The 25,320-nt window shown below is 38.5% G+C and overlaps 2 protein-coding genes, 1 long non-coding RNA gene and 2 pseudogenes across 6 annotated transcripts in view; 3 read left to right on the top strand and 2 right to left on the bottom strand.

Annotated features, from left to right (window-relative positions):
- Positions 1–9,315, top strand: part of MOB1B (MOB kinase activator 1B) — a 100,528-nt gene extending 91,213 nt beyond the window's left edge. Inside the window, exons 5-6 of one of the 2 annotated variants that reach the window (XM_058297336.1) lie at positions 564–727; positions 3,440–9,315. In XM_058297336.1, coding sequence (XP_058153319.1) covers positions 564–727; positions 3,440–3,517 — 242 coding nt within the window. In that variant the 3' untranslated portion in view covers positions 3,518–9,315. The remainder of the gene's footprint in view (positions 1–563; positions 728–3,439) is intronic. The other variant, XM_058297342.1, reaches the window with a different exon arrangement.
- The window catches only part of LOC131278528 (uncharacterized), a 40,311-nt gene extending 17,788 nt beyond the window's left edge, over positions 1–22,523 (bottom strand). Inside the window, exon 1 of the long non-coding RNA XR_009185883.1 lies at positions 22,094–22,523. This is a non-coding gene — a long non-coding RNA (uncharacterized lncRNA). The remainder of the gene's footprint in view (positions 1–22,093) is intronic.
- On the top strand, positions 11,421–18,233 carry LOC131278525 (dnaJ homolog subfamily C member 8 pseudogene; annotated as a pseudogene).
- Positions 20,076–20,209, bottom strand: LOC111760274 (small nucleolar RNA SNORA29; annotated as a pseudogene).
- DCK (deoxycytidine kinase) overlaps positions 22,461–25,320 on the top strand; it is a 29,915-nt gene continuing 27,055 nt past the window's right edge. For 2 of the 3 annotated variants that reach the window (XM_004477542.4, XM_004477543.4), the window contains exon 1: positions 22,510–22,877. In XM_004477542.4, the coding sequence (XP_004477599.1) occupies positions 22,787–22,877 (91 nt within the window). In that variant the 5' untranslated portion in view covers positions 22,510–22,786. Of the gene's footprint in view, positions 22,878–25,320 lie in introns of all 3 variants that reach the window. The other variant, XM_004477541.3, reaches the window with a different exon arrangement.

Here is a 25,320-nt window from a genome sequence, read left to right as displayed (position 1 = left end):
TAGTTTTATATTGTTAGTACCATAAATGTGTTCTAATTCATAAAACAAGGAACCTGATTAAACAGAGACATCAGCTAATTCCAGGACAAATGTGGACCTAAAGCAGTAATGAAATAATTTCCATAATAAAAAGTATAAAAGTATTTTGTGAGCATTTTAAATAAAACTGAACATAGTTATTGCATTATTTGTGTTAAGGAAATTTTGTATTGAGACTTGATGTTAATAAATCTGAGGATCTGAATGTGAGTGTTAGCTCTGCTCCTAGACATATATATATATATACCAGTTTCTTTTGTAATAAACTGGTGGCTAACGTTAGAGGCATAGAGGGCCATAATGAAGACTAGGTTTTTCTCCATGGAAGAAATGAAGTTCATTTTCATTCACGATACATTCAGAACCTCTCAAAGGTACAATGGATGTATAAAAAAGTAACTTCATAAATATATCCTCTTTGCATCCTTGTCTTTGTGATTGTTGTTGCCATTTGCTGACAAACTCATTTTGCCTTGTTTTCATGTATTGTTTTTAATAGAAGGGATTGTTTATCTATTTACTAGGTGTCCCATTCCCAAAGAATTTCATGTCTGTGGCAAAAACTATACTCAAACGCCTCTTTAGAGTGTATGCTCACATTTATCATCAGCATTTTGACCCTGTGATCCAACTTCAGGAGGAAGCACATCTCAATACATCTTTCAAGCACTTTATTTTTTTTGTCCAGGTGAGTTGGATTAGGAAGGCTTATATGCTTAATTTAAGCATTTATTTAGAGTTCTAACGTGACCCATGTACCCACACAATCAAAACAATTTACCACACATATATCTGTCGTCTGTATCCTCTCTTTCACTTGCCATTATGATAAAGACTTGGCCTTCTGTTTTTTAAATCCCATTAGTAGCCAAGCATTTGGTATACAAGTCTAAAATGGATCTAAAAAGTCTCACCTTAGATTGCTTCAATTTACAGGCTAAAATGGAAGGGCTGAATAAGGAACATGGCTAGTTTGTGAGCCCTATACTTGGTCTCTTAAAAGCTTTTTAGCCTTCTTCCCACTCTCCATAACCTCCCATTCCCATCTAACCTAGATCTGTTTTAGATTTTACTCACCTGAAAATGACTTTTTAGTGTCACATCTATTTTCCTTTCCTTTTAAAACCATATTCTGAATAACTTTTATTCAGCATATGAAAAAGTTAGGGCCTTTCATCATGTCTGAAGGAGAAGGAATGTCCAAAAGAATGTTTTATTCCAGAGTTCCTTTAGTCTCTGATCTTACTTTGTAATTCACTACCCCTTCCTTCTGTTTGTTTAGTTCTTGACGAACTGGTCTTAGTGATGGAAATGAGGAGGAATAATTAGAGAAGTAGCAAACAGGAGTGAAAAAAGGTAGAAATGAATGAGTTTACCAGTTTTTTGTTTTTTTTCCCCAGTGGAGGGAGAAGGGGAGATGGTAGACAGGAGAAGCCATCTCTGTTGTTTTTGTCTATCTGGGGACACATTAATGCCTTCCTCTCCCCACCCACCATCTCCATGAAAGGAAAATTTGTCCATTTTCCCTCTACACACCTCTCAGACTAAAGGCAGACATTTTATGTCTGTTTCATGTATATAAAAAATTTTAGGAGTGTAACTTGCTAAAACTGTTGCCCACAACAATTAATTTACTAGGATACCCCATCTATAGACACTTATAGAAGCAAAGGAAATATAGCCTGAAGTTTATATCTGTGCTTTGGTCTAGACAGAATGATTGTTAACAAGGTTTTGGTAGTTTAGGAGAGGATATTCTCCCAAGTTTTACCTTGCCCTGTGATCTTAAGGAATACTTTATTCTCCAACTCTTAGCAAATAGTAGAAGATTGATACATAGCATTTCCCGCAACTGATCCTATTCATATCTCATAACACTGAGCTCCTTTACCGGCAGATCCATTTGTTATACTGTCATCCTTTTTATTGGGTGAAAGGGGGCCCTGCCCTGGGCTCCACAATTTAGGAGACCCTGCTCTGGCCCTTTTCCCACTGCACCCCTCCCTACAGAGTGAAGAATCTGTGGGCCGAGAACATACCTACTCAGAACCCTTCTGGTGCAATGTGGGTACCTGAGATCTCAGAATTCCCTGCCCACATGGCCCATGTGCATTTTTGGGGCCTGCACAAATCTTTTCCTTGGGTCTGCTCTCTTGAGGGCAAGTCACATCTCTAGTATGTATACCTCTAGGCCTGAGGGGTAGCCACTTACAGGCTGTTTGTGTGGGAGGTGTGGACATTGCTCAGATGTGCTAGGCAGGTATCAGTACTTATATATGTCAGGTCCCATGAGGTATGGGATGGAAATGGGGGTTGGAGGTATGCTTTGGGCCAGGGACCTGAGGCTGGCTTTCCTCATTTCACTACTTTCCAGTTTCTCATTTCACTGCTTTCCAGTGCAGAACCTTAGGAATCTGAGAATTCTAAATTTGAACCTGCCTTCTTACTCACTGAGGAGGTATATTTATCAAGATAGGAGAATAGAACATATTTTGACAACTTATTAACAATGTAAAATTTAAATATTTAGCCATATCATATGCATCCATTTGTGCTCTTGGCTTGAGCCCTACAAATTTATGGGTGAGCCTGCTGTGAATGCTTCCTAGTGCTTCTCCCTAGTATTTATTTTAATGATTGGCATATGATAGATGCCAGAAAGTGAGCAAAATTGGAAGTGCAGAATGCTCCACTGTGGCAGAATACCAAAAGATCATAAATGTAGACAGCCTCTATTTACTAGCCTTTTCTTGTGTAGTTCAGGAAAAATACATTCAAAATGAAACCTCAGAATAACAGGGATAGAACTTCTGAAGAAGCACAAATTATATCAGTGCTTTGGGGGATTTTAATTAATCATTTGTAGTCTCCACATTGTTCATGTTATTCTCAAATCACATTTTATAATAGCCTTTTTATGTTAATTGATGACCAGGCCTTTATTCTTCATGTGCTAAAGTTTGGCTGAAGTGCTAGTTTTTTGGTCCTTACTTAGTTGAGTATATTTAAACAGTGTCTAGGTTATCCTTTTTAAAATACATTAGTGATGGGGGTAGTAGTAGTGCTTTGAGGACAGTAATAACAATAGTACTACTAGCAGCAGCAACTATTGTTTATTGAGCATTTACTCTGTGCCAGGTAGGCATTACATGAAATAGTTAACATACAATAATAATTTTATGATGTAGAGGGATTCATCCTATTACATATGAAAATTACATAACTACTGGAATGGTTAAGTGAGTTTTTCTAGGGCAAAGAGCTAGTGAATAGGAGAAAAAACAAACTTATTTACTTTAGAAGCTAGCTGTCATTCAACAAATGTTAATGGAAATCTGCTTTGACATGAAATACAAATAATGTTTTTACTATTTCTTCTGCCCTTCTTTATCATGCATAGGAATTCAACCTTATTGATAGAAGAGAACTTGCACCACTCCAAGAACTGATTGAAAAACTCACCTCAAAGGACAGATAAAAGAATGCAGAGCTGTGCAAATTGTTCCTCAAATGAAACTGTGTGGAGTGTATTTGGACTTTTGTTGTATTTTGTTGTGTTTTCTGGGTTGTTTTTGTTGTAGTTTTGAGGGGCTGGTTTGGATTTTTTTCATTATTCTGAATAAATGAAGTCATAGGCTATTGCTAGAGGCAGCCAAGAACCATTTCCTATAACTTTGATAGGCATAAATTTTGTCTTAGTGCCATACACTTTTTTTCTACAATGATTTGGTTATTCGAGGAGTTCTTGGTAATATTATATGTTGAAAGAAAATGTTTATTGATTGAACTGCTGATGAATGAGGTTCTGTGTTGTGTAAATTGTGGCCCATTTATGAAGTCCTCGAAAGATTTAGGTTTTTAAAGTGCCTTGGCAGGCTCACTTCTGAGGTGCAAAGCACAGACAGAACTCTGCCATCTCAAAACAATATTAGAACTACTACCTAGGGCACTTACTGATGCATGTTTTAAAATATCTATGATAAAAGCCATAATTTACTTGAATTGGTTTTGTCCAGCTTTTACTACATTTAAGAAACACAATTTGTAAAGGTATGCATGTAGAACATAAAAAATTTAGCATTATTTTTGATAGTGTTGGTGATATATTCTGTTCAACAAAAGTTTCTACAACCAGATTTTTTTCCATTCCTTGATATCCGTGATATTGAAATTTGAGGATGTTCGAATATAGTACCTTTTGTGGCTCCTTTCTACATGTTAACAGCACTATAGGTATAAAATTTCAGGTTATATATAGAATTGCCATCTTTGGAGCTGATCCCTAACTGTGAGGTTTCTTAGCAATTGCCAAATGAGCCATAAGTCTGCAGAATCCCCTTTTACTTTGAAGAAGAGGGGATAGGTGTGTGTGTTTGGTTGACGGGTTAGTTTGTATGGGAGGTTAGAGGTGGGATTAAGTATAGAGTAAGAAGTCAAGTTCAAGAAAACCCTGTCCTAAACCCTTGAATAAAATGGCATTTAGATTTTAATCTATTACTTTTAAGCAGAGTCTTGGAGACTTCCTTTTAGGAATCAACTTCCATGAGGAGTTAAAAGTAAATTATTAATTTTTAGGTACAGACATTAAAAATGGAATTTAAGAACAGTTTAGGGAAATGAATCACTTTTCAGCATTTCCATTCAATGAATGGAGCTGGTGTGTTTGCCTGTCATTTTAAAATGATACAGTGCATCATTTGCTTATTATTGGCCCAATTTGAAGCATTATGACTTCTCATTGTTCTAGTGTGGAAGAAATCTTTCTTCTTTACAGTTATATTAAACAATGAAAAAATGCTTATTTGGGAGTTATTAGCTTTTAAGCTTTATTTGCCATGACTTTCTAATAAATTATTCCCATGAGTAACAAGTCCAGAAATTTAGTTTTAAAAATAATTAACATTTTTCAATTATTTTTAAGAAATACTTTTTCAGACTTCCAGTTTAATTTTGTCATTTCTTATTAACTACTTCCTTCCAGTTAAAAATAAATGTGTTTTTTTTTGTAGAATAGAAATGCTTGCTCTGAAATTGTATAAACTAAAAACTGTTTTCACCATCACTAAGCAGAGCAGTGATATGAATTAATGTCGTTACTGTTATGATCTCTAGGTATTCCCTTTTTCTCCATTTCATTGCTAGCCATCATTTTTCAAGTAGTAAAAGTAGAAACTAGTAGGTGAGCCCTGGCAGAGGCAGATATATTGGATACTCATTGGTAAGGCTTAATCTTAAAGTTTAGTTAGAGCTAGCTGATTTCATTGAAACACATCTGTTAGTATCCCATATAGATAATATCAACACTATGGGTTGGTTCAGAAACAAAATTGTTGTCAAGTGATTTTGAGTCCTGTCTGTGTGGGAAAATGAAGCACACAGTACTCAAATCTCTTCCATAATGCATCTGACTTTATAACAACCTAATAATAAAGGGTTGCAATAACCAACTGTAGAGAGAACAGTGGAAAATTGTTTGTGCTCACATAAGGCTTTTCCACTAGTACACTGTAAAAATGGGAAAATGTTTCTGCAGATTAATGTTTTAAAGTACAATTTATTTTTCCACCATATGTAGATAGGAGTTGTTTTCAGTATACAGAATCTCAGGTGCCTGCCTCAGAGTATTCCTTCCATCAGAGTTATTGTGAGTTAAGGATATGTGTGTATGTGGGTGTGTGTGTGTGTCTGTGTGTATGCATGGGAACAAAATATAGAAGTTCGCACCAGGTAGAGGCATGGCATTGTACTTGAGGTTACATGCTACAAGTAGGCAAACACTCCTCCTGATTTATTTTAAAAATTGCTTTGACTTGGCTGTTTCCAATGAAAGTAACAAATATGCCCTTTATAAAATAATGATCGATGCTTGGGTATACAGTAGAACTTAATTATGCCTATTGAATTCTCTACAGATCTTTTTTTAAAAAAAAGGTTTATTTATTTATTTTTCTTAATGTATTCCCCCCTCCGCCACCCCCAGATGGTTCTTTTGACTGCCTGCTCATTGTTTGCTCGCCTTTTCCAGGAGGCACCAGGAACTGAACCTGGGACCTTCCACATGGGAGGTGAGTGCCCAAACCACCTGAGCTACATCTGCTCCCCATAGGCTGTGGTGTCTGTTGGCTTGTGGCATCTGCTTGCTGTGGCGGGTGCTGCATCTAGTTGTTGCAGCAGGTGCAGTATCTGTTCTTCTTCTTTAGGAGGCACTAGAACCTGAACCTGGGACCTCCCATGTGGCAGGTTGGTGCCCAAGTGGTTGAGCTACATCCGCTTCCTAGATCTTTTTAATTTATAAATAATTCAGGTAATTATTTTCCCCCTTGCTCTTTATATAAGGGTATAAAGCAGAAGTTGGTTTTTTCATCCTCTGATAAAAGTACTCCACATAAAACATAAAGTTGTAAATTAACACAATATGAATGTCACAATGTTTAGTTAATTGTTGATATGAAGCAAGTTTTATGAATTATTTAAATGACAGAATAGTGGTGGTGGAGGGAAATTAATAGGAAAAGTAAAATTCTTTTAGTTAGCAGTAGCTAGTGCGACTGGCTTTCATTTGCTAACTTGATTATTTTTTTGTTCATAAAGATCATGACATTAGACTACATTAAAACACTAAACATGTGTTAGCTGGTGAAGGCTTTAATACCTTTTTCTACTCCCTCTCTGAGAGAGGTTTTGATAACCACTGAAATGACAGAATCGGTGAGATGCAATTATTAAGTTGCAGGGCTTTCTTATAAACATGCCATACAGTACCTTAAATATCCAAATGAGAGTTGATCCTCAGAGTGGTTCCCTTGGTAGCACTTTTATTCTAACTATACTGCAAAAATAATGTTTTTCAAATTCTTTTAGAGATGCCTTGAAAATCAGTTTATGACTATGCAAGAAAATAAATTTCATCATTTTAGTTGCACCAAAAACTTTTTTGCCACCTTAGTGTAATGCATCTTATACATCAATCCAGTTCTGTTGAATTGGCAGTTTTCTGAAAACTAAACAATTAGAACAGTTTAAAACAATGTGCTATATGATCTTAATTTGCAGAAGAGAAATGTTTTGTGGATTGGTGGCATCATTTGAATAAAGGAACAGTTTCCTGATTTTTGAAGGGGACTTTGTAGGGAATGATATCATTTGGATGTATAGGTTTTACTTTTTAAGAAATTCAGTTTTACTACCTTAGAGTTAAATAATTTTAAAAATCAAGGTCTTTCTCTAGAAATTGTTTTCTCTTTTATTGTTCCTTTGGCTAATAACTTTTTGAATTCTATTTTGACTATGATAGGGCAGTTTTGATTGAGAAAATAGTATGGAAAATTGGGTACAATATTTAATATAGAAGTAGCTTAAAGAAACAATAGCCAACAGCCTTTACCACCTGTCTTTTTTATTATTTTTAAAACATTCAAATGTTCATTCAAATGAACCAGTAAAAAACTGAATAAAAAACTGAAGACCATTGGACAAAGAAATAGGAATAAATTGTACCTATTAATAAATGCTGAGTTTTAAGCATACATATCACAGCTAAAATATTTAGAATTGTATAGCCATTTATATATCTTTTATAAGTATGTGGGACCAGAAATTGTAATTTGAAAATGTGACTGTTTAAAAAGAGGGAAACTTATCTCTTTTTGAGACTTAAGGACCACTCTTAAAATAATTTTTAATACCAGAGTTTTGTCATAATGTTAAGATTTACAATAGGAATCACTGTTGATCAGCTTATCAGTTTAATTAGGAATGAGATGGTAAGTGTTTAGAGGTAAAGCTACCTCAAGATTTAATAGTAAAGATGTAACAAAAATTCTCTAACTGTAGATGATTTTAATTTTTAAGACTTTTCTAATAAGCTAATCATAGAGAAATATTCATTTTGAAGGTGTGAAACTGTGTTCCATGTCTGCTACTGGTAGCCGAACTGTACTTAACAAATTTTAATTAAAGAGAAAATACAGATTAAAATGTTGAGTACTCTCAGTTTTGCGAGTGTGATTCAAATTTCTTTTTTTATGTATAGTATTATCCAGTACAAAACTTTGGACAAAGTTTTTAAAGATAGATAGTAAAATCACTGGCCCGGCCTTCTTCAGCTGTATGTTTGTTTACCTATCATCTTCCTGGAGGTAAAATTGCTTCCTTGCTGCTATTGACTTTCCCTATCTCTCCATTCCTTTCCTCTACCCCTTCCACTTTCAGAACAAAACAGTTGGGTTGATTGTGCCAGTCTTCATTGTTAATGATTCCAAAGTAAGGTCAATACATATGTTTTAGCTGAAATGTTGGCAGATGCAACTAATAAAACATTTTGTTTTGGTTGACAAGCTTTCTTTAAATGGTATTTGAAGCTGAGATATTTAGTAATATAAAGTTAAATTTTTTGTTTGTATTTAATTTTTCTTTCATGTATTATTAATATTAAATTCTTATAGAGGGGTTGTTTCTTACAGGTTTGCACACTTTAGTTTTTATTTTTTTCTGAAATACTTAATTGTGCAGGTTATAAAATAAAGTGCATTTTCATTTAAGAAAACTTTGCTCCTTAAATTGTTCTTCAGAGATGACTATTTTCAGGGGAAATAATTTTTTACAGCCACTATTTTGTATTTGTTATTTTTGTATATGCATCAATAACTAGAGTGGTAAGGGTACTAATCTTGTAAGGAGTGCTTATTTTTGCTCTCTTTGAACTTTTCCTGTATGTTTAAGTTGTTAGTTAAAATTACCACTAGGAACAATGTCATGAAATCTAGGTTGACAGGGAATACAATAGATATAAGAACACTTAGAATTTAAGTAGAAATAATTTCTGAGTACAAAAGCAGAAGAATACTTCAGTGTCATGTAATGATAGCATACGGGCACCATTCACACTGTGCATGTATTGAAAAGAATTCATAAAAACAGGGGTCCTGCTCATGGAGATAGGCATTTTCTCTGCATATTAAAGTAGCTGGAAGGGGAAAAAGTCTAAACTATGAAATGCAATAAGAGGCTCTATATTGTAAGCTATCTGTGCCAAGATTACTCAAATTGCAGTTATTATTGATCAAAGTTTAACTGCTACATTCTTATTTTAAAAGGGTATAATGAATGTCAAAAAGTCTGTAATATGTTTTGATTGAGAAATATAAATAATGTATACAAACTTGTATGTGATGGTTTGGGAAATATTTTAATTCTAGGTTTTGGTTTTTTTTTTTTTAAAGAAACTGAAGGATGTTTATAAGAAAAAAATAATAAATAGTAACCTTTGGCCATGAATTCTGACTTTGAATTACTGTTTATTTTTGCTGTAGTTATGCCCACATTGAAACACATTCATAGAGAATACTGAAGGTATATAGAACATGCTGAGCATTTTAAATGTACAAGGCATTATTTTCTGTAATGTTCACAACAACCCTGGAAGTTAGTATCCCATTGTCTTATATATTAGAAAGCTAAAGCTCAGAGATTGTCTGGGTGATTTGGAGTAGGATTTAAACCCAAATATGCCTGATTTTGACTTTTTTTTTTCTTTTTAAAAATATGTACTGGGAAGTGGACTTGGCCCAGTAGATAGGGCATCCGCCTACCACATGGGAGGCCCATGGTTCAAACCCCGGGCCTTCTTGACTTGTGTGGAGCTGGCCCATGCGCAGTGCTGATGTGCACAAGGAGTGCCCTGTCATGCAGGGGTGTCCCCCCCATAGGGGAGCCCAGCGCACAAGGAGTGCGCCCCATAAGGCAAGTCACCCAGTGCAAAAGAAAGTTCAGCCTGCCCAAGAATGGCGCCGCACACACGGAGAGCTGACGCAGTAAGATGACACAACAAAAAGAGACACAGATTCCCATGCTGCTGACAACAGAAGTGGACAAAGAAGAACACGCAGCAAATGGACACAGAGAATAGACAACTGGGGCGGGGGGGAAAGGGGGAAGGGGAGAGAAATAAATATTTTAAAAAAATGTACTAATAATATGAACAGTTAGCAGAATAATGAATTAATATCTTTTGACCTTTCCATCAAGCTAATGTATCTAGTATTTTGTCTTGATTATAGACCATTAAAGAATATTAATAAACAATATTGGAGAATTTACATTTTACCCTGATAACTATGTTCTAAAAGGAAATGTGTATTTTAAATAAAGTATTTTCAGAGTAGCATTATGTAGAGGTATTTATGTTTAGAGGCATTTGTGTTTGGACTTTCAGATTGAGAATATTTTGATGGTAGCATTCACAGAGGCCAATGTCACTAATTGGTATTTGAGGACAAGACAGGAATAGAAAACTTTAGTCTATATGCTTAAAAACACCTTGTTATTTCTACAAATAAAGTATTTATGAAGCACCTATTGTGAGTAAAGGATTTATATATGAATAGGAGTGTGTATATATACACACGTAAATTATCTTTTGATAATTAGGTTCATTGGCCTCATACTAAATATAAATTATTTCCTCATATAACATTCTCTGCAATGAAGCATTTTGGCAAAACAACAGTTCTAAAAACTATTCCTTTAATGCTTAAACAACCATATTTATTAAAAGTTTTGCTAAGATTGTATGCTTTCTTCTTAATGAGAAGAAATATGAGAAATGTTACATTTTCTTGATGTCATAAGTTCACTTTACAGCCAGGCAGCAAAGCAGTGCTTCCTTTGCTAAGGACATAAATAGCCTTGATGGCTCCTATGCTGTTCTAGTATGTTATTTTGCTATCACATTTCAGCAGATTTACTGGAAGCACCGTGACTCCCCCATTCTTGCTTTTATGATGGTGCTTGAGTTTCCCTATTGCTAAGCAAATGCCATGGGTTGCCTTAAGCAACGGCAATTTACTTGTTCATGATTTTGAGACTAGGAGAAGTCTCGATCAAGGCATCATTAAGGTGATGCTTTCCTCCTGGCATTCTGGGGCTCGCTGCTAGTGATTCTTAGTCCTTGGCACCTCTGTCACATACTAATGTACATGTTGGGTTCTCCTATTCTGGGTTCTGTTGACCTTCAATTGCTTGCATCCCATAACTTTCTCTTTGAATTTCATTCTGCTTTTAAAGGACAGCAGTAATAGGATTAAGACCCATCCTGAATGAACTGAGCCACACCTTAACTGAAGTAACCTCATTACAAGGACCTACTTAAAATAGCTTCACAACCACAGGAATTAAGTTTAAGAACATGTTTAATCTGGAATACACATAGTGCCAAACCACCACAGATGGCTTCTGTATCCTGCTTCTGGGAAACAAAAAAGGTTGCAAGGGGAAATTTATAACCAAGCTTACTGAATTGATAAACATATTACAGAAGTAATCAGGTTGATATAAATATATGCACTGTGTGACCACTAATCAATATTAAGGGCCTTTTATTTTTTTCTACTTTCACTGTCATTTTCTGAGTTTGCTTAGAGTTGTCTTTAAAAACATGTTTTGTGCAGAAGGAGCACATGGCAGGAGAAATGGCGGTTTCAGCAGAGAGCACAACCTCAAGCAGTGGAGGCAGTACAAAGAAAGCATTTATGACCTTTTCTAGTAAGGTGAAACAAATAAGAGAGATTCTGTTCTCATGTCCACAAATCAGATTGAAAGACTGACCCATCCTTGGTTCCTCCTAACTTAAATTTGAATCCATCTGAGGTTCTTAAAATTGATCCTGAAGTGACAGATGAGGAAATAAAAGAGATTTCAGCAGTTATCTGTATTTGTGCATCCTGACAAAAATCAAGATGATGCTGACAGAGCACAGACGGCTTTTGAAGCTGTGGACAAAGCTTACAAGTTGTTACTGGATCAGGAATGAAAGTAAAGGGCCCTGGATATAATTCAGACTGGAAAGAATACGTGGAACACACTGAAAGAGCAGAAAAAATTAAAGAAGGAAAACATACAAATGCAGAAGAGGATGATCCTGAGCTGTTCAAGTACTGTTCAAATAGACCATGAAACTCTTTGCTGAACTAGAAATTAAAAGGAAAGAGAGAAGCCAAAGAGATGCATGAAAAGAAGCGTCAAAGAGGAAGAAGAGATTGAAGCTCAAGAAAAAGCTGAACAAGAAAGGAGTAGCAGAAAAACTGAGGAAAATCAAGATGGATGTGTGGATAGCTGGTGAAACTTTCAAGCAAACACAAAGGGGAGGAAAGAGAAGAAAAATCGGACCTTCCTGAGACTACCGAAAGTAAAAAGGAGCAACATGAGTGGCCACCTGAAGTCACAGCCACCAAACCTTCCCCTGACTGCCTTTCCTCCTGCTTTGAAGGACACATTCTTTCCTCCTGCTTCCACCCCAACATAGTGTAGTATTTGCTTTATAGTCCATTTTGTTTTCAACAAAATTTGCTATCGATCAGAACATTCCTTTTGTACAATGAAATGAGGGGTCAGTTAAAAAAAAAGACCTACCCCCGCCTCCTACCTCCAAAGCAACCGGATTGGAAGGTGCTATTATTGGTGCTGCCTTCTGTTCCCACAGCCTATAACTTAATGTTCTGTACTTCACTGAATTGTGATGTTAGAAACTTCGTGTATGCCTTGTGGAAATCATCTAAATATGTTGCTTAAAAAACAAGCAAACAAAAACTGTGTGTTACCAGTTAGGATCCTGCCTCATTCTTTAGTTATACCAGAATTCTCACAGAGGAGAAAAGGAATCCCAAAATTGAAGTGAAAATTTCTGGCAAGGAAGGCTGATAGCATATTTATGACTGGCTGAGTGCTCCAGTACACTCTCCTGGCATCTGCAACTCTGCAAAAACAAAAAACAAAACAAAACTAAAAGTTTTGCCTTGAATTCAGTGGGAACTTAGTCTGGGATGAGCTGGCTAATAGTCATTATCCCACTTAGTGTGAAATAATTTTTCACTTCAAATTATTAGTGGCTCTGATTTAAAACCCCTGCTGGTATTTTCTAAAATCCAATTTTTAAAAAATTCTGAAACATAACTGGTTCCAAGGATTTCAGATGAGGGATAGTGCATCAAAATCAGGAAAGTGTTTTAGAAAGTGTTTTTTTCTGCTCTGTTCCTTATAAAGACTCCTGTGGGGGGAAAATGGAAATTATACTCAACTTGATGCAAGAGGCTCTGAGCTTCAGTTATTTACTGTGTTTGTAATTTTGAGGCATACTTTTATTTTTGTTTAAAAATCTTTCAATTAGAGAAGCTGACTTGCAGAAAAATCATGTGGAAAATACAGTTTCCTCTTTATCTGGTTTTGGTATTAGGGTGATGTTAGATTCATAACATGAGTTAGGAGTGTTCCCTCTTCAGTTTTTTTGGAAGAGTTTGAGAAGGATTGGTGTTAATTCTTCTTGGAATGCTAGGTAAAATCATCAGTGAAGTCATCTGATCCTGTAATTTTCTTTATTGGGAAGTTTTTGATTGCTGAGTCAGTCTCTTGTTGGTCTGTTGAGATATTCTACTTCTGAGTCAGTATAGGTAGTTTGTGTGTTATAGGAATTTGTCTATGTCACCTAGTATTGGGGACTGAATCATGTCCCCCACAAAAGGAATGTTCAGGTCCCAACTCCTGGTCCTGTGGATGTGAATCCATTTATAAATAATACTTTTGAAAATGTTACTAGATAAGGTGTGCCTAAAATGAATAAGGTTGGGCTTTGTTCCAATATGGCGTCATAACAAGTGAAATTGGGCATGAAAAGAGGAAGCCATGGGAAAGAAGCTGGACGTCAGTAGAATTCCAGAAGAAAGAAGATGCTGCCAATGCATTGTCATGTGATGCAAAGACCCAGGAGTCATTGGCAGCCAGCCCCAGAATGCCACTGTCTTCAGGGAGAAAGTACCACCCTGCTGATGCCTTGGTTTTGGACTTCTAACCTCAAACTATGAGCCAATGAATTCTTGCTAAGCCAACCCACTATATGGTATTTACTTTAGGTAAAACAATGAGATTGATTTGTTGCCATACAATTGTTTATAATATTCTCACAATTCTGTTTTATATCTGTGTGGACAGTAGTGATGCCCCCTTTTTAGTTCTGATTTTAGTTAATTGTGTCCTCTTTATTTTTGTCTAGCTGAAGGTTTGTTGATTTTATTGATTTTAGAACCAACTTTTGGTTCTGTTGATTCTATTATTTTCATTTATGTCTGCTCTAATCTTTATTTACTTTTTTCTGCTCACTTTTGGGTAATTCCTTCAGGAGTGAGGTTAGGTCTCTGATATGAGATCTTTCTTATTTCGTAATGTAAGCATCTAGAGCTATAAATACACTTTTCAGCACTGCGTTTGCTGTGTCTCAGAAGTTTTAGTATGTTGTATTTTCATCTTCATTTACCTCAAGATATTTCCTAACTTCTCTTGTGAATTCTTCTTTGACCCAATGGTTGTTTAAGAGTGTGTTGTTTAATTTCAACATATTTGTGAGTTTTCCAGTTCTCCCTCTGTTATCATTATCAGCCAGAAGTGAATGTGACCTGCAGAGTCCTCATTCTTTTCGGAGTGTGTATCCTGTCTGGGGCTTGTTCTCTTGGATCTTAGGAATTCCCTTTGCAGGAATGAGAATGCCTTTTCTATTTCCTTTGAAATATACTTTCCCCACTCCCCAGGTGCTCTATTGTATGTCCTGAAGCTAGTAATCCTTTGTCCCCAGTCCACTATGATCTGATTGTTCCTTACACCACTTTAATTGTCCACAAACTGCTTCTGCCTGCAGGGTAAGTTCTGGGATATTGAGCCAGAGATGAGTGTCTTGGTTTTGTCTTTCAAGCTGCCACCTAACCAACAGGCACCTAAGTAAAAGCACCTCAATATCCCATGGGAGTTACTCTGCTCCCTCCAGAACAGGATCAGGGAATGCAATGAGTGCTCAGGCCAGCTTCACACTGTGCCTGGGAGGGCATGGGGGAGTGGCCAGCAAGGGCACCATGAATGAGCTTCTACCATTTTTAAGCTGTGCTTTTTTTAACTTTCAAATTATGAGACAATTACAAAAATAATACAAACCCCATATAGAGAACTCCAACATACTCCTATCTTCCCTAAGATCCACCAGTTTTAACATTTTTGCCACATTTGCCATATTCTATTTATCCATTCACCATCTATCAATCTATTTTCTGAACACTGGAGTGTAGTTTATATATATCATGCTCTTTGAATATTTAATACTGCTATGCATATTTCCTAAGAACAGGGACTTTCACTTATGTCGCCACCTTAACTGCAATGATCAAGTTCAAGAATTTTAACAATTCTATAAAGCTTTTAGTCCATCTTTCAATTTTTTCACATGAACCAATAATGTCCTTTCAAGGCTTTGCTCCTTCCTTCTTAGATCCTGTCCATGATCATGCATTGCAATTAATTCCCATTGTCTCTTCCAATGCTTTTTTTTTTTTAATTGTGGGAAAATATATACAAAAAACTCCTTCTCAACCACTTCCAAGTGTACCATTCAGTGGTCTTAATCACATGCAGTGTCATGGTACCCTCACCACCCTACATTTCTAAAACTTTTCCATGTTGCTAACAAAAATCCTAAACCCATTATGCATTAGCTCCCCATTCCCCCTATACCCTGTCCCTGGCACCTTGTACTCTTATTTTGTCTCTATGAGCTTGCATATTCCCTTATACTCTTTGTAGTTACCAAGGGACCTGGACTTAAAATCCTAAATCCATAACAATCTCATATGCTTTGCTACCAATTTAAGTGCAATAGTACACACAAACTGCATCCATACCTCTCCAACCTCCAAGCTTTTTGTAGTTCTTGTCACAAATAACTTGTTTATATGAGTCCACAACCACTGTATACATTTGCCTTTTAGATCTTGTAGGAGTAAGCACTGAAATTAAAAACCAAAAGTACAAAAGTACTGGTATTTATATTTGCCCATATTGTTACCCCTACTGGAGATCTTCATTTCTTCAAGTGGCTTTGATTTATTGTATATTGTCCTTTTCCTTTTAAACTACAGAACTTCCTTTAGCATCTTTTGTAGGGCCAGTCTAGTGTGAATAATTCCCTCAACTTTTGTTTATCTGGGAATGTGTTAATTGCTCCCTCATTTTTTAAATACAGTTTTTCTGGATATGGTATTCTTAGTTGGCAATTTTTTGCTTTCAGCATTTTAAATGTCATCCTGCTGCCTCCTTTTCTCTATGGTTTCTGATGAGAAATTTGCACTTAGCCTTACTGAGGCTCCCTTGTATACAACAATTTGCTTTTCTCTTGCAGCTTTCAGAATTCTTTGGCAGTCAACAGTTTGATTAAAATAGGGTATGGTGTGGGTCTATTTGGGTTTCTCCTGTATTTTATTTTGCTTAATGCTGCTGAAGCAGTATGCCAGAAATGGGTTGGATTTAACAATGGGGATTAATTTAAAAGCTTATATTTCTGAGGCCATGAAAGTGTCCAAATCAAGGTATCATCAGGAGATGCCTTCTCCCCAAGCTGCAGCTGTGGGCGATAAGGCACACAGATGTTTTTCAAAAACTCTTCTCTGGGATTTGTTGCTTTCAAATTCTGACTTCAGTGGCTTTCTTTCAGCTTCTGTGTTCTGTTGATTTCAGTTTCTTTCTCAGCTTCTTGGCATTTTTTCCTTGTCTCTGTGGTCTTATTCTCTGTATATTCATTCTGCTTATAAAGTACTCCAGTAAGAGGATTAAGACCTACCCTGGGCTATGCCTTACTGGGATAATCTAATCAAATGCCCCTTAACTGAATCTAATCTAATCAAAGGTTCACCAGAAGTTCAAAACCAGAGGAATGGATCAATTTAAGAACAAAATTTTCTGGGGCCCAAAGGACTCAAACTATCACATCCTGTTTGGAGTTCATTGACCATCTTGGGTATGTATATTCATGTCTTATTATATTTGGAAATTTTTCAGCCGTCATTTCTTCAGCTATTCTCCCTGTCCCTTTCTTTTTTTTTTTTTTTTTCCTTCTTCTATACCTCCCACAATGTGTATATAGATACCCTCAATGGTGTCTCACGTGTTCCTCAAGCTCTGTTCATTTTTAAAAAAAATTTAAATTAATAGATCACAAGGAATGTTACATTAAAAAACATAAAAAAACAAAAAACATGAGGTTCCCATATAACCCACTCCCCACATCATTTTTGTAAATTGTATTTTTTGAAGATATATACATCACAAAAAAAAGTTACACTAAAAAATATGAGGTTTCTGTATACCCCCCCCACTTCACCCCACTCCTCCCGCTCCAACAACCTCCCTCATCTTTGCAGCACCCTCACTGCACTCAGTGAACAAATTTTGGGGCACTGCTGCGCTACACAGATAATACTTTACCCTGTAGTTCGCATTCTCCCCCCAGTACATTCAGTGGGCTATGGCAGAATATATAAAGCCCAGCATCTGACCCTGCAATATCATTAAGACAACTCAAATTCCCAAAAATGCCCCCACATCACATCTCTTCCACCCTCTCCCTGCCCTCAGCAACTACTGTGGCCACTTTCTCCACCTTGATGCTAAAATTTCTTCTATTACTTGTCACAGTGTTTTACCATGGAATATCAGTAAGTCCACTCTAGTCCATATTTTATTCCTCCAACCTGTGGACCCTGGGGTGGCGATGTCCCCGCCACCTCTAGATCAAAAGGGAGCTTAGATTCCACATGCATGATGGATGCAATTCCTCTGCTTACAGTTGTAGGCACTCTTGATTCCTGGTGTGGTGGTTGACCATCTTCATCTTCCTGTTAGCTGACCTGGGTAAGACCAATGAACCAAGAGTAGGAGTCACCACTCTGCTGAGGCTCAGGGCCCAGCTGGCACATGGGCAGTCCAGAGATTCAAGTCTCCTGAGTATGGACCATCCCTAGTGCCAACCACAGGTTCAGTAAAAGTGACAGAAGAGTGTTCATTTTTCTTTATCCTTCTTCCTTCTGCTCCTCAGACTGGATGATTTTAATTGTCTTACCTCCAAGTTCACTGATTTTTGCTTTTGCCAGCTCCAATGTGCTGGTGAACCCCTCTAGGTATTTTTAAATGTCTTCTACTGTGGTCTTCAGCTCTGTTTGGTTCTTTTTCATAATTTCCATCTCTCTATTGATACTTTGTGTTCATTTGTCATTTTCCTGATCTCCTCTAGTTATTTGTCCATGTTTCCCTTAATAAATAGGATAATTTTTAAAAAATGTCTTGTGATATCCCTGGTCTGGTCTTCCTCTTTGATTGTTTCTAATGTTTTACTCTTCTTCTGTAGCATATATTACTTTGCATTTCCCTCCCCTCCCCCCCCCCCAACTCTTCCCAGTTCTTTCCCCTTTCAGTTGCAGCAACAATCTATTTCAAAATAGTTAAAAAGCAAGCCTCAGGAACTAGTTGTGAACTGGCTAACTGATAAGTAAATCTTGTAACAGTGCATTCTTTAGAAGTCCTGCTGCCTGCCCCTAATATGCCTTCCCCATCTGCACTTAGACATGCATTTAAAAAGACTCCTCTTGGGAAGCAGATTTAGTTCAGCTGGATAGAGCAATAGAGCCTCTGCCTACCACATGGGAGGTCCAAGGTTCAAACCCAGGGCCTCCTGACCTGTGTGATGAGCTGACCCATGTGCAGTGCTGATGCATGCAAGGAGTGCCCTGCCGCACAGGGGTGTCCCCTGCATAGGGGAGCCCCACATGCAAGGAATGCGCCCTGTAAGGAGAGCCACCCAGCATGAAAAAGATGCAGCCTGCCTAGGAGTGGCACTGCACATACATGGAGAGCTGATGCAGCAAGACGACACAATAAAAAGAGATTCCTGGTGCTGCTGACAAGATTATAAGCAGACACAGAAGAACACACAGTGAATAGACACAGAGAGCAGAAAACGGGGGGTGGTGAGAGAAATTAAAAAAAGAAAAAGAGAAAATAAAAAGACCCTTCTTGTTTTGTAGTGGGGCAAATGATGATGGAGCTTGGAAAATGCTCTCTCTCCTACCACCACTACCGATGAGGATTCCTGTAAGCCCCCTAAATAAATGCTCATTACTCACCAACCTGGACTTGTTTGAGTTATTCTTTGGTGTGAGGCATCCCTATAAGTTTGGAGGGAAGTTGTCATTTTGGACAGCTCCTCACCATATTTGGGACACCTCTGCCTAGGCCACTACTTCCTGTTTCTTTGTTTGTTTTGCAATCTTTTGTTGAAACCTAGACGTTTCGATATTTTAATGTGTTATAGCTGGAACTTAGACACTGAGGCATCTGTTCTTTAAGCTTATATCCAGCTAGTGTTATGACAGTGCTTTCCTTATATACCAGGAACTGAGAAAAAAAAATAAAACAACTTTCCTGGTCTTTCCAGATTGATCTGTGCCAGTGCTCTTTATCAGACAAAGTTTATCCATACAGTGAGTTTAGAGAATAGCTCCAGGCCAGTGTGAGGGGCCTCCAAAGTATCTTGCCTTAGGAATCTCCCCATTTACACAATACATATATCTCCTCTTCTCTATAAAACAATTTCCTTACAGTCTGGGGCACTGCACTATGTCTTTAAGCTAGTAATCCCTTGCTCCAGGCAGCCACAACTTGACTGCTCTCACACAGTGTTCTATGGTAGAGTTGTTTTCTACATTCAAGGCAACCCTGCAATGATTGTCCTGATTTCTTCCTTCAGGTCACAACCAGAGAGACTGGGCCAGATATACATGCTCCAAATATATGTATGATGGTTACTGTGCTCCTTCCAGAAGTGATCAAGGACTTGCATTGAAAACATGGGCCAGCTCTGCATCAAACTGTTGAGGGAATGGGAGAGTAGCCTGCCAGGGCACCATGAGATCCTAGTACTTTTTTTCCTTTTGTTTTAAAATAAGCCCAAACTTTACTGGACCATCACCAGGATATATTCCAATGATTTTGGAAGACATAGATATCTTATCAGCAGTAATCAGGCAATCTCTTCCAAGTTCATCTGTGTTAATAATCAGGTATTCCCTGATATAATGCATTGCTTCCCTGTTTAAAGTGTGGGGAGGAAACACCTGCAAGTTTATTATTTAACCTAATTCAAATTTAGCATGTAGAATCAAAATGTCACAGGCACTAGTTTCCTGTCCACCATTTTCATATAGGAGGACACACACACAAAATCCTCCCTCTTCAGATCATGGCAATTTTCATCCATCCTATAAGCACTGCCACTAAAATCCATTATTAAAAGAAAAAGTGGTACAGGCAACGGACTTGGCCCAGTGGTTAGGGTGTCAGTCTACCACATGGGAGGTCCGCGGTTCAAACCCCAGGCCTCCTTGACCCGTATGCAGCTGGCCCATGTGCAGTGCTGATGCGCACAAGGAGTGCTGTGCCACACAGGGGTGCCCCCCACGTGGGTAGCCCCACATGCAAGGAGTGCACCCCATAAGGAAAGCCGCCCAGCACGAAAGAAAGTGCAGCCTGCCCAGGAATGGCACTGCACACATGGAGAGCTGATACAACAAGATGACGTAATACAGAGAAACACAGATTCCAGTGCCGCTAACAACAAGAGAAGCAGACAAAGAAGAAGACACAACAAATAGACACAGGGAACAGACAAGGTGGGAGGGGGGAGAGAAGTAAATAAATAAATAAATCTTAAAAAAAAAAAAGTGGTAGTCAAATAGGATGATCCTAGTAGTTTTAAGTTGCTTATTTCTTGATTCACTGCTTGTCCTGTTACTGCAAGCCTTTAAGTGTTTTCTGGAGCTTAAAGCTCTTTCTGCCACTTCTTATTGGGTGTTCAAAGTTTGTGTTAGGGGAAAGTACCCTGAAATTTCTTGATCCTGCACTTTTTCTTTATTTGGTGCTCACCTTGTTACTGCATCTCTCTTTTCTGGAGCTCTGAAGAAGATAGCTCTGCCATTTTTTTGCTAGTTGTTCAAAATTTTTGTCAGGAAATGGAACCTTGGAGCATTTTATGCTGTCAGATCATCTGGCAATCTACTACATTCTTGGGCTTAGAGGAACTCAAAGTTTCACAGCCAGAAATTGGCAGAGTTGGGATTCGAACCTGGTCTTTCATTTTCCAGTGTTTAAACTCTCAATCACTGCATGATACAATTTCTTGGGAATTTCTACTCTTTACCCCGAAGGCTGTTTGTCAGATCCATATGGTATTTCCTGAGTTCCCCTTTCCTCTTTGTTTAAGATCTCAGAGGTTCACACTGCCTTACTCCTCTCTTAGTAACTGCCAGTACCCTTAGGATTTTAAAAATTCTTTCCGAGTGTGATTCCTAGGTTCTCTAACACTTTTTCTCTACTTTCTTGCCATCTGTGATTAAGGCTTTTGCCATTTCAAGGATCTTACTGCTAATCCCTATGGGGTTATACAAAAGTATTGTACATGAAATAATAGCATAATAAAATAATACAGGGAAGTACCAAGAATCATTCTTACTGTCTTCACCCTATTTAAAGTTTCCCATGGAATCACCTTTTAGTTTTGCCATTTATTTTCACAAATACATTCACATTTCTTCCCTTTCTTCTGACTCCACTTCTGGATGTAATTCAGGTGTGATGATAGTGGTAAGGTTAAAAAAAACCCACACAGAAAACAGGGCCATTGTTTTTGTAGACAATTTGAACCAGAGAACTTACATACTGGGTTATATCCTCTTTACTAGGTCTTTACCATGACTAGGAATGAACTTCTCTGGACATTTCTAAATTGCATTTGTCCCAGTTAGCTAAGTCTTTTAGCACAGTACATGCAACATATTATGCATTAAAAAGTTCAATATACATTTGTCAACTATATGCCAGGTATTGGGCCAAATAATTGTCCTCTGTAAACTGCAGTGAAGAGGAAAGACACACCAAGTCATGATGAAAAGAAACTTAGTGTCTTAACTTCTACAAAGCATAGACAAGCATCCTAATCAAACGAGTTAGGGATATTAGGAAAGAGTTCCCTAGGAGGCATTTGACCATATAAATTCCCGTTCCAATTCTACTACTGACTTTGAGGATTTGAACAAGTATCTAAGAAGTGCTTGATTCTTCACTGGTAAAACGGGGCTAATGATGGTATCTCTAATGACTGGCTTGCTACTTAATTCATGAAAAGCACTCAGAACTGTACCTGCCATGCAGTAAGAGCGCAATACATTTCTTGAGGCCTGGGTTGTCCAGAGCAGTCAGCCTGATGGTCTCTCTGCAGGCTGAGAACACAGCGTAATCCTGATTTTTCTACCACTCGGTGCATCTCCACTGACAAAAGTTTCAAATGCAACCAATTCTGCCAGACCATTCAGTTAATCTCCACAAGCATCACCGGAAAGGCGGTTCTCCAAAGCCTTGCTAGCCCCGAACTCTCCAGGTGACGACGACTTGTTACTGCTTTTGCCTTTGAGCGTCCTCCAAGCTACAGCTCCCTCCCTTGGTCTGTACGTGCTTGGGAAACTTCCCTCCCCGCCCGGCGCGCGGCGTAGAAGCGCAGAGCCGCGACCGCGTAGCTACGTCCTCCGCTCCAGCGCTGCACGACGTGCCGGCGCGCGCACGCAGAGGCCTTCGCGGAAGTGGGCCGGAGCGGAGAAGCCTGGAACCTAGGCTGAGAGGGAGGAGGCGTGGTTTCCCCGCTGGGCTGGCTTCACGATACACAGGCCCCGCCTCGTCGGCAGCTACCTCCGCGCGCCAAAATCAAACCCCAAAACGTCCCGACCACTGAACTAACATCCCGTGGTTCGGCCCAGGTCGGAGGGGACGCGAGCCCCAGCGCGCGCACCTGTGGCCACTTACCTGCCCAAGGCGTTCCGGGACGCAACAAAGAGACAGAATGGCCACACCGCCTAAGAGAACTTGTCCATCTTCTGCGACCAGGTCTCAGGAGACCCGCATCAAGAAAATCTCCATCGAAGGGAACATCGGTAAGGAGCGCCCGGAAGTGTTGAGCCTAAAGCAGCGGGAGACAGGGCGGCGGCCGCTTCGTACGCGCCGGCCTCGCCACACTTGCCTCTGTGCTCTTCCCTGAGGGCTTTTTTCCCCGCCTGGCTGTGTGGACGCAGCCTTGGCTTCCCTTCCCGCCAAGCATCTCCCGCCTCCGCCTCTGCTCGCCTCAGGCTCCTGGACTGCGGTGGCTGCCCCACTCCCACCCCGGGCGCCCGGCGTAGTACCGGGAAGGGCGCACTTTGTGAGGCGAGGTTTGGGCCCTTTTCAGCGTCTGGGTTGGGAACGCGCAATAGTAGGGTTTTCTTTCTTTTTTTTTTTTTTTGATCAAGTTTCTTGAGGTGTGATTTGCATACGTTAAATTCACTCCTTTTTCCGTGTGCTCTTCTAAGGAGCTTTAGCAAACATGAGGTCGTGTCACCGCCACCACAGTCAAGACAGAAAACACTGTGATCACCTCAGAAAGTTCCCTGGTGCTCCTTTGTAGTGGGTCTCCTCTCCATTCCTATCCCCTGGTAACCACTGATCTGATTTTTGTCCCTGTAGTTTTGCCTTTTCTGGAATGTCATAAATGGAAACAGAGTATGTAGTCTTTGTATCTGGCTTCCTTTATTTAGCATTGTTCCTTTTTATTGCTGAGTAGTATTCCATTGTATGAATATACCAGTTTCTTTATTCACCAGTTGTGGACATTAGGGTTGTTTCTAGTTCTTAGCGATTATGAATAAAGCTGCAATAAACATTCGTGTACAAGGGAAAGGTTTTTTCATGATCTTAGTAGCATAGGGCTCCTTATACCCTACCCCGCATCCAAGTAAATATTGGGTTGGTAGTCAAAGATTGCCTAGGTTTCTGTTCTTAATCTAGTTGGGGCAGACTATAGGGAGCATGTCATTTTGCAAGATAACGGATACTCATTCACTATATTGTCCTACCACAGAAAACCTATGCCTGCCACATCCTGTTTTGCTGAAATATTTTTTTGTTTTTGCCCCAGGTGGGTTCTGGCTGTTCATGCATAATGCAAAAATATTTTTAAAATTTTAAAATTCTTCCCACATTCAAAGCACTAATACCTTCTTGAAAAAGGGAAGGCAAGCAGATGCTTTAGCAGTATTCAAAGGAATAGAAAAAAGCTCAACACACCCTCAAAGAGAGGCCTTTTTGTTTCTTTGCTCCATTATTAAGTCACCAATGGAAAAGACACATCTAACAGGCCTTCATTTTCCTCTTAGCAGTAAAATCTTTTGCAAGTGAGTGCTTACTGGTGTGGTTCTTTACAGCTACTTATTGGATGAAGACCATTTAAAAAGACAGGGATAACAGTTGAAGACAGTCATTTCAAAAGTAAATTTGAATGAACAATTCCTCAGATCAGTACCCCAATGAATTAACCCCCTTTCCCAAATCCAGTTAGGCTGTCTATCATGTATAGAAATCTACTTTCCCTCAAGCATCTTTAATATTCCCAGCACCTGAAATAATTTCCTAATAAGTCACACCATTTTCTCTCTCTTTCTCTCTTTGTAGGAGGTACCAGGGATGGAACCCAGGACCTTGTATATGGGAAGCAGGCACTCAACCACTGAGCTACATCCACTCCCCAATGAAAGTTGGGTTGTTTGTTTTTAGAAGGTACTCAGGATCGAACCTGAGACCTTGTACATGGGAGCAGGTGTTCAACCACTTGAGCTACATCTGCTCCCCTCCATTTTCTCTTGATTACTTTCAGAGCAGTATTTCTACATACAGATGCAATCTTGTCATTTCCCTGTTTTAAAATTCTTCACTGTCTTCCCCATTATCTACATTGAAAGGAGTTGCAAACTAATAGCCTGCTTTGAAATTTTTTGCATTGGATGTCAGCATTTAAAAATTGAGATTTCCCATAAACATCTAGATTCTTGGCTTTTCTTGAAAAATCTGGTAACACTGGATTTCTGTATGGCAACTGTTCGTATTTAGGTGGGGTATGTTATACACCACTTTTTGTCTTCCTGACACTGAGGCTTTGTCAGTTGCTGTTTATTATTCTTGCACTATTTTGCTTATAATAAAATTAATAGGAAAGAAAACTGTTTTAAATAGTTTAATTTATCTTCTGGCCCATGTTGACATTTGAATTTGAGACCCCTGGCTTATGACTGAGGCTTTAATTAGCAAAACTCTTCATGAGTTGATCCTTGCTTCCCTCCACTATGCTAACTGTAAACATTTTTGCATGCACAGCATATGCCATGCTCCCTTATGTAGTTTGTTCTGTTTAGACTTATTTGCTTGACAAAACTCATTTTTTAAACTTCACTTTGCTCATCTGTGCTCCTGTCACACTGTATTACAGCACTTGTTTGCATAACTGTCTGTCTACTGGACCCATCATCTTATGGGCTAGACCTAGCATTTCATCTTCATGTCCCCTCCACC

The sequence above is a fragment of the Dasypus novemcinctus genome, chromosome 1 (genome assembly GCF_030445035.2).
Source record: "Dasypus novemcinctus isolate mDasNov1 chromosome 1, mDasNov1.1.hap2, whole genome shotgun sequence".
Classification (NCBI taxonomy): Eukaryota; Metazoa; Chordata; class Mammalia; order Cingulata; family Dasypodidae; genus Dasypus; species Dasypus novemcinctus.
Note: the sequence above shows the minus strand (reverse complement) of the source record. Positions and strands in the feature narration are given on the sequence as shown.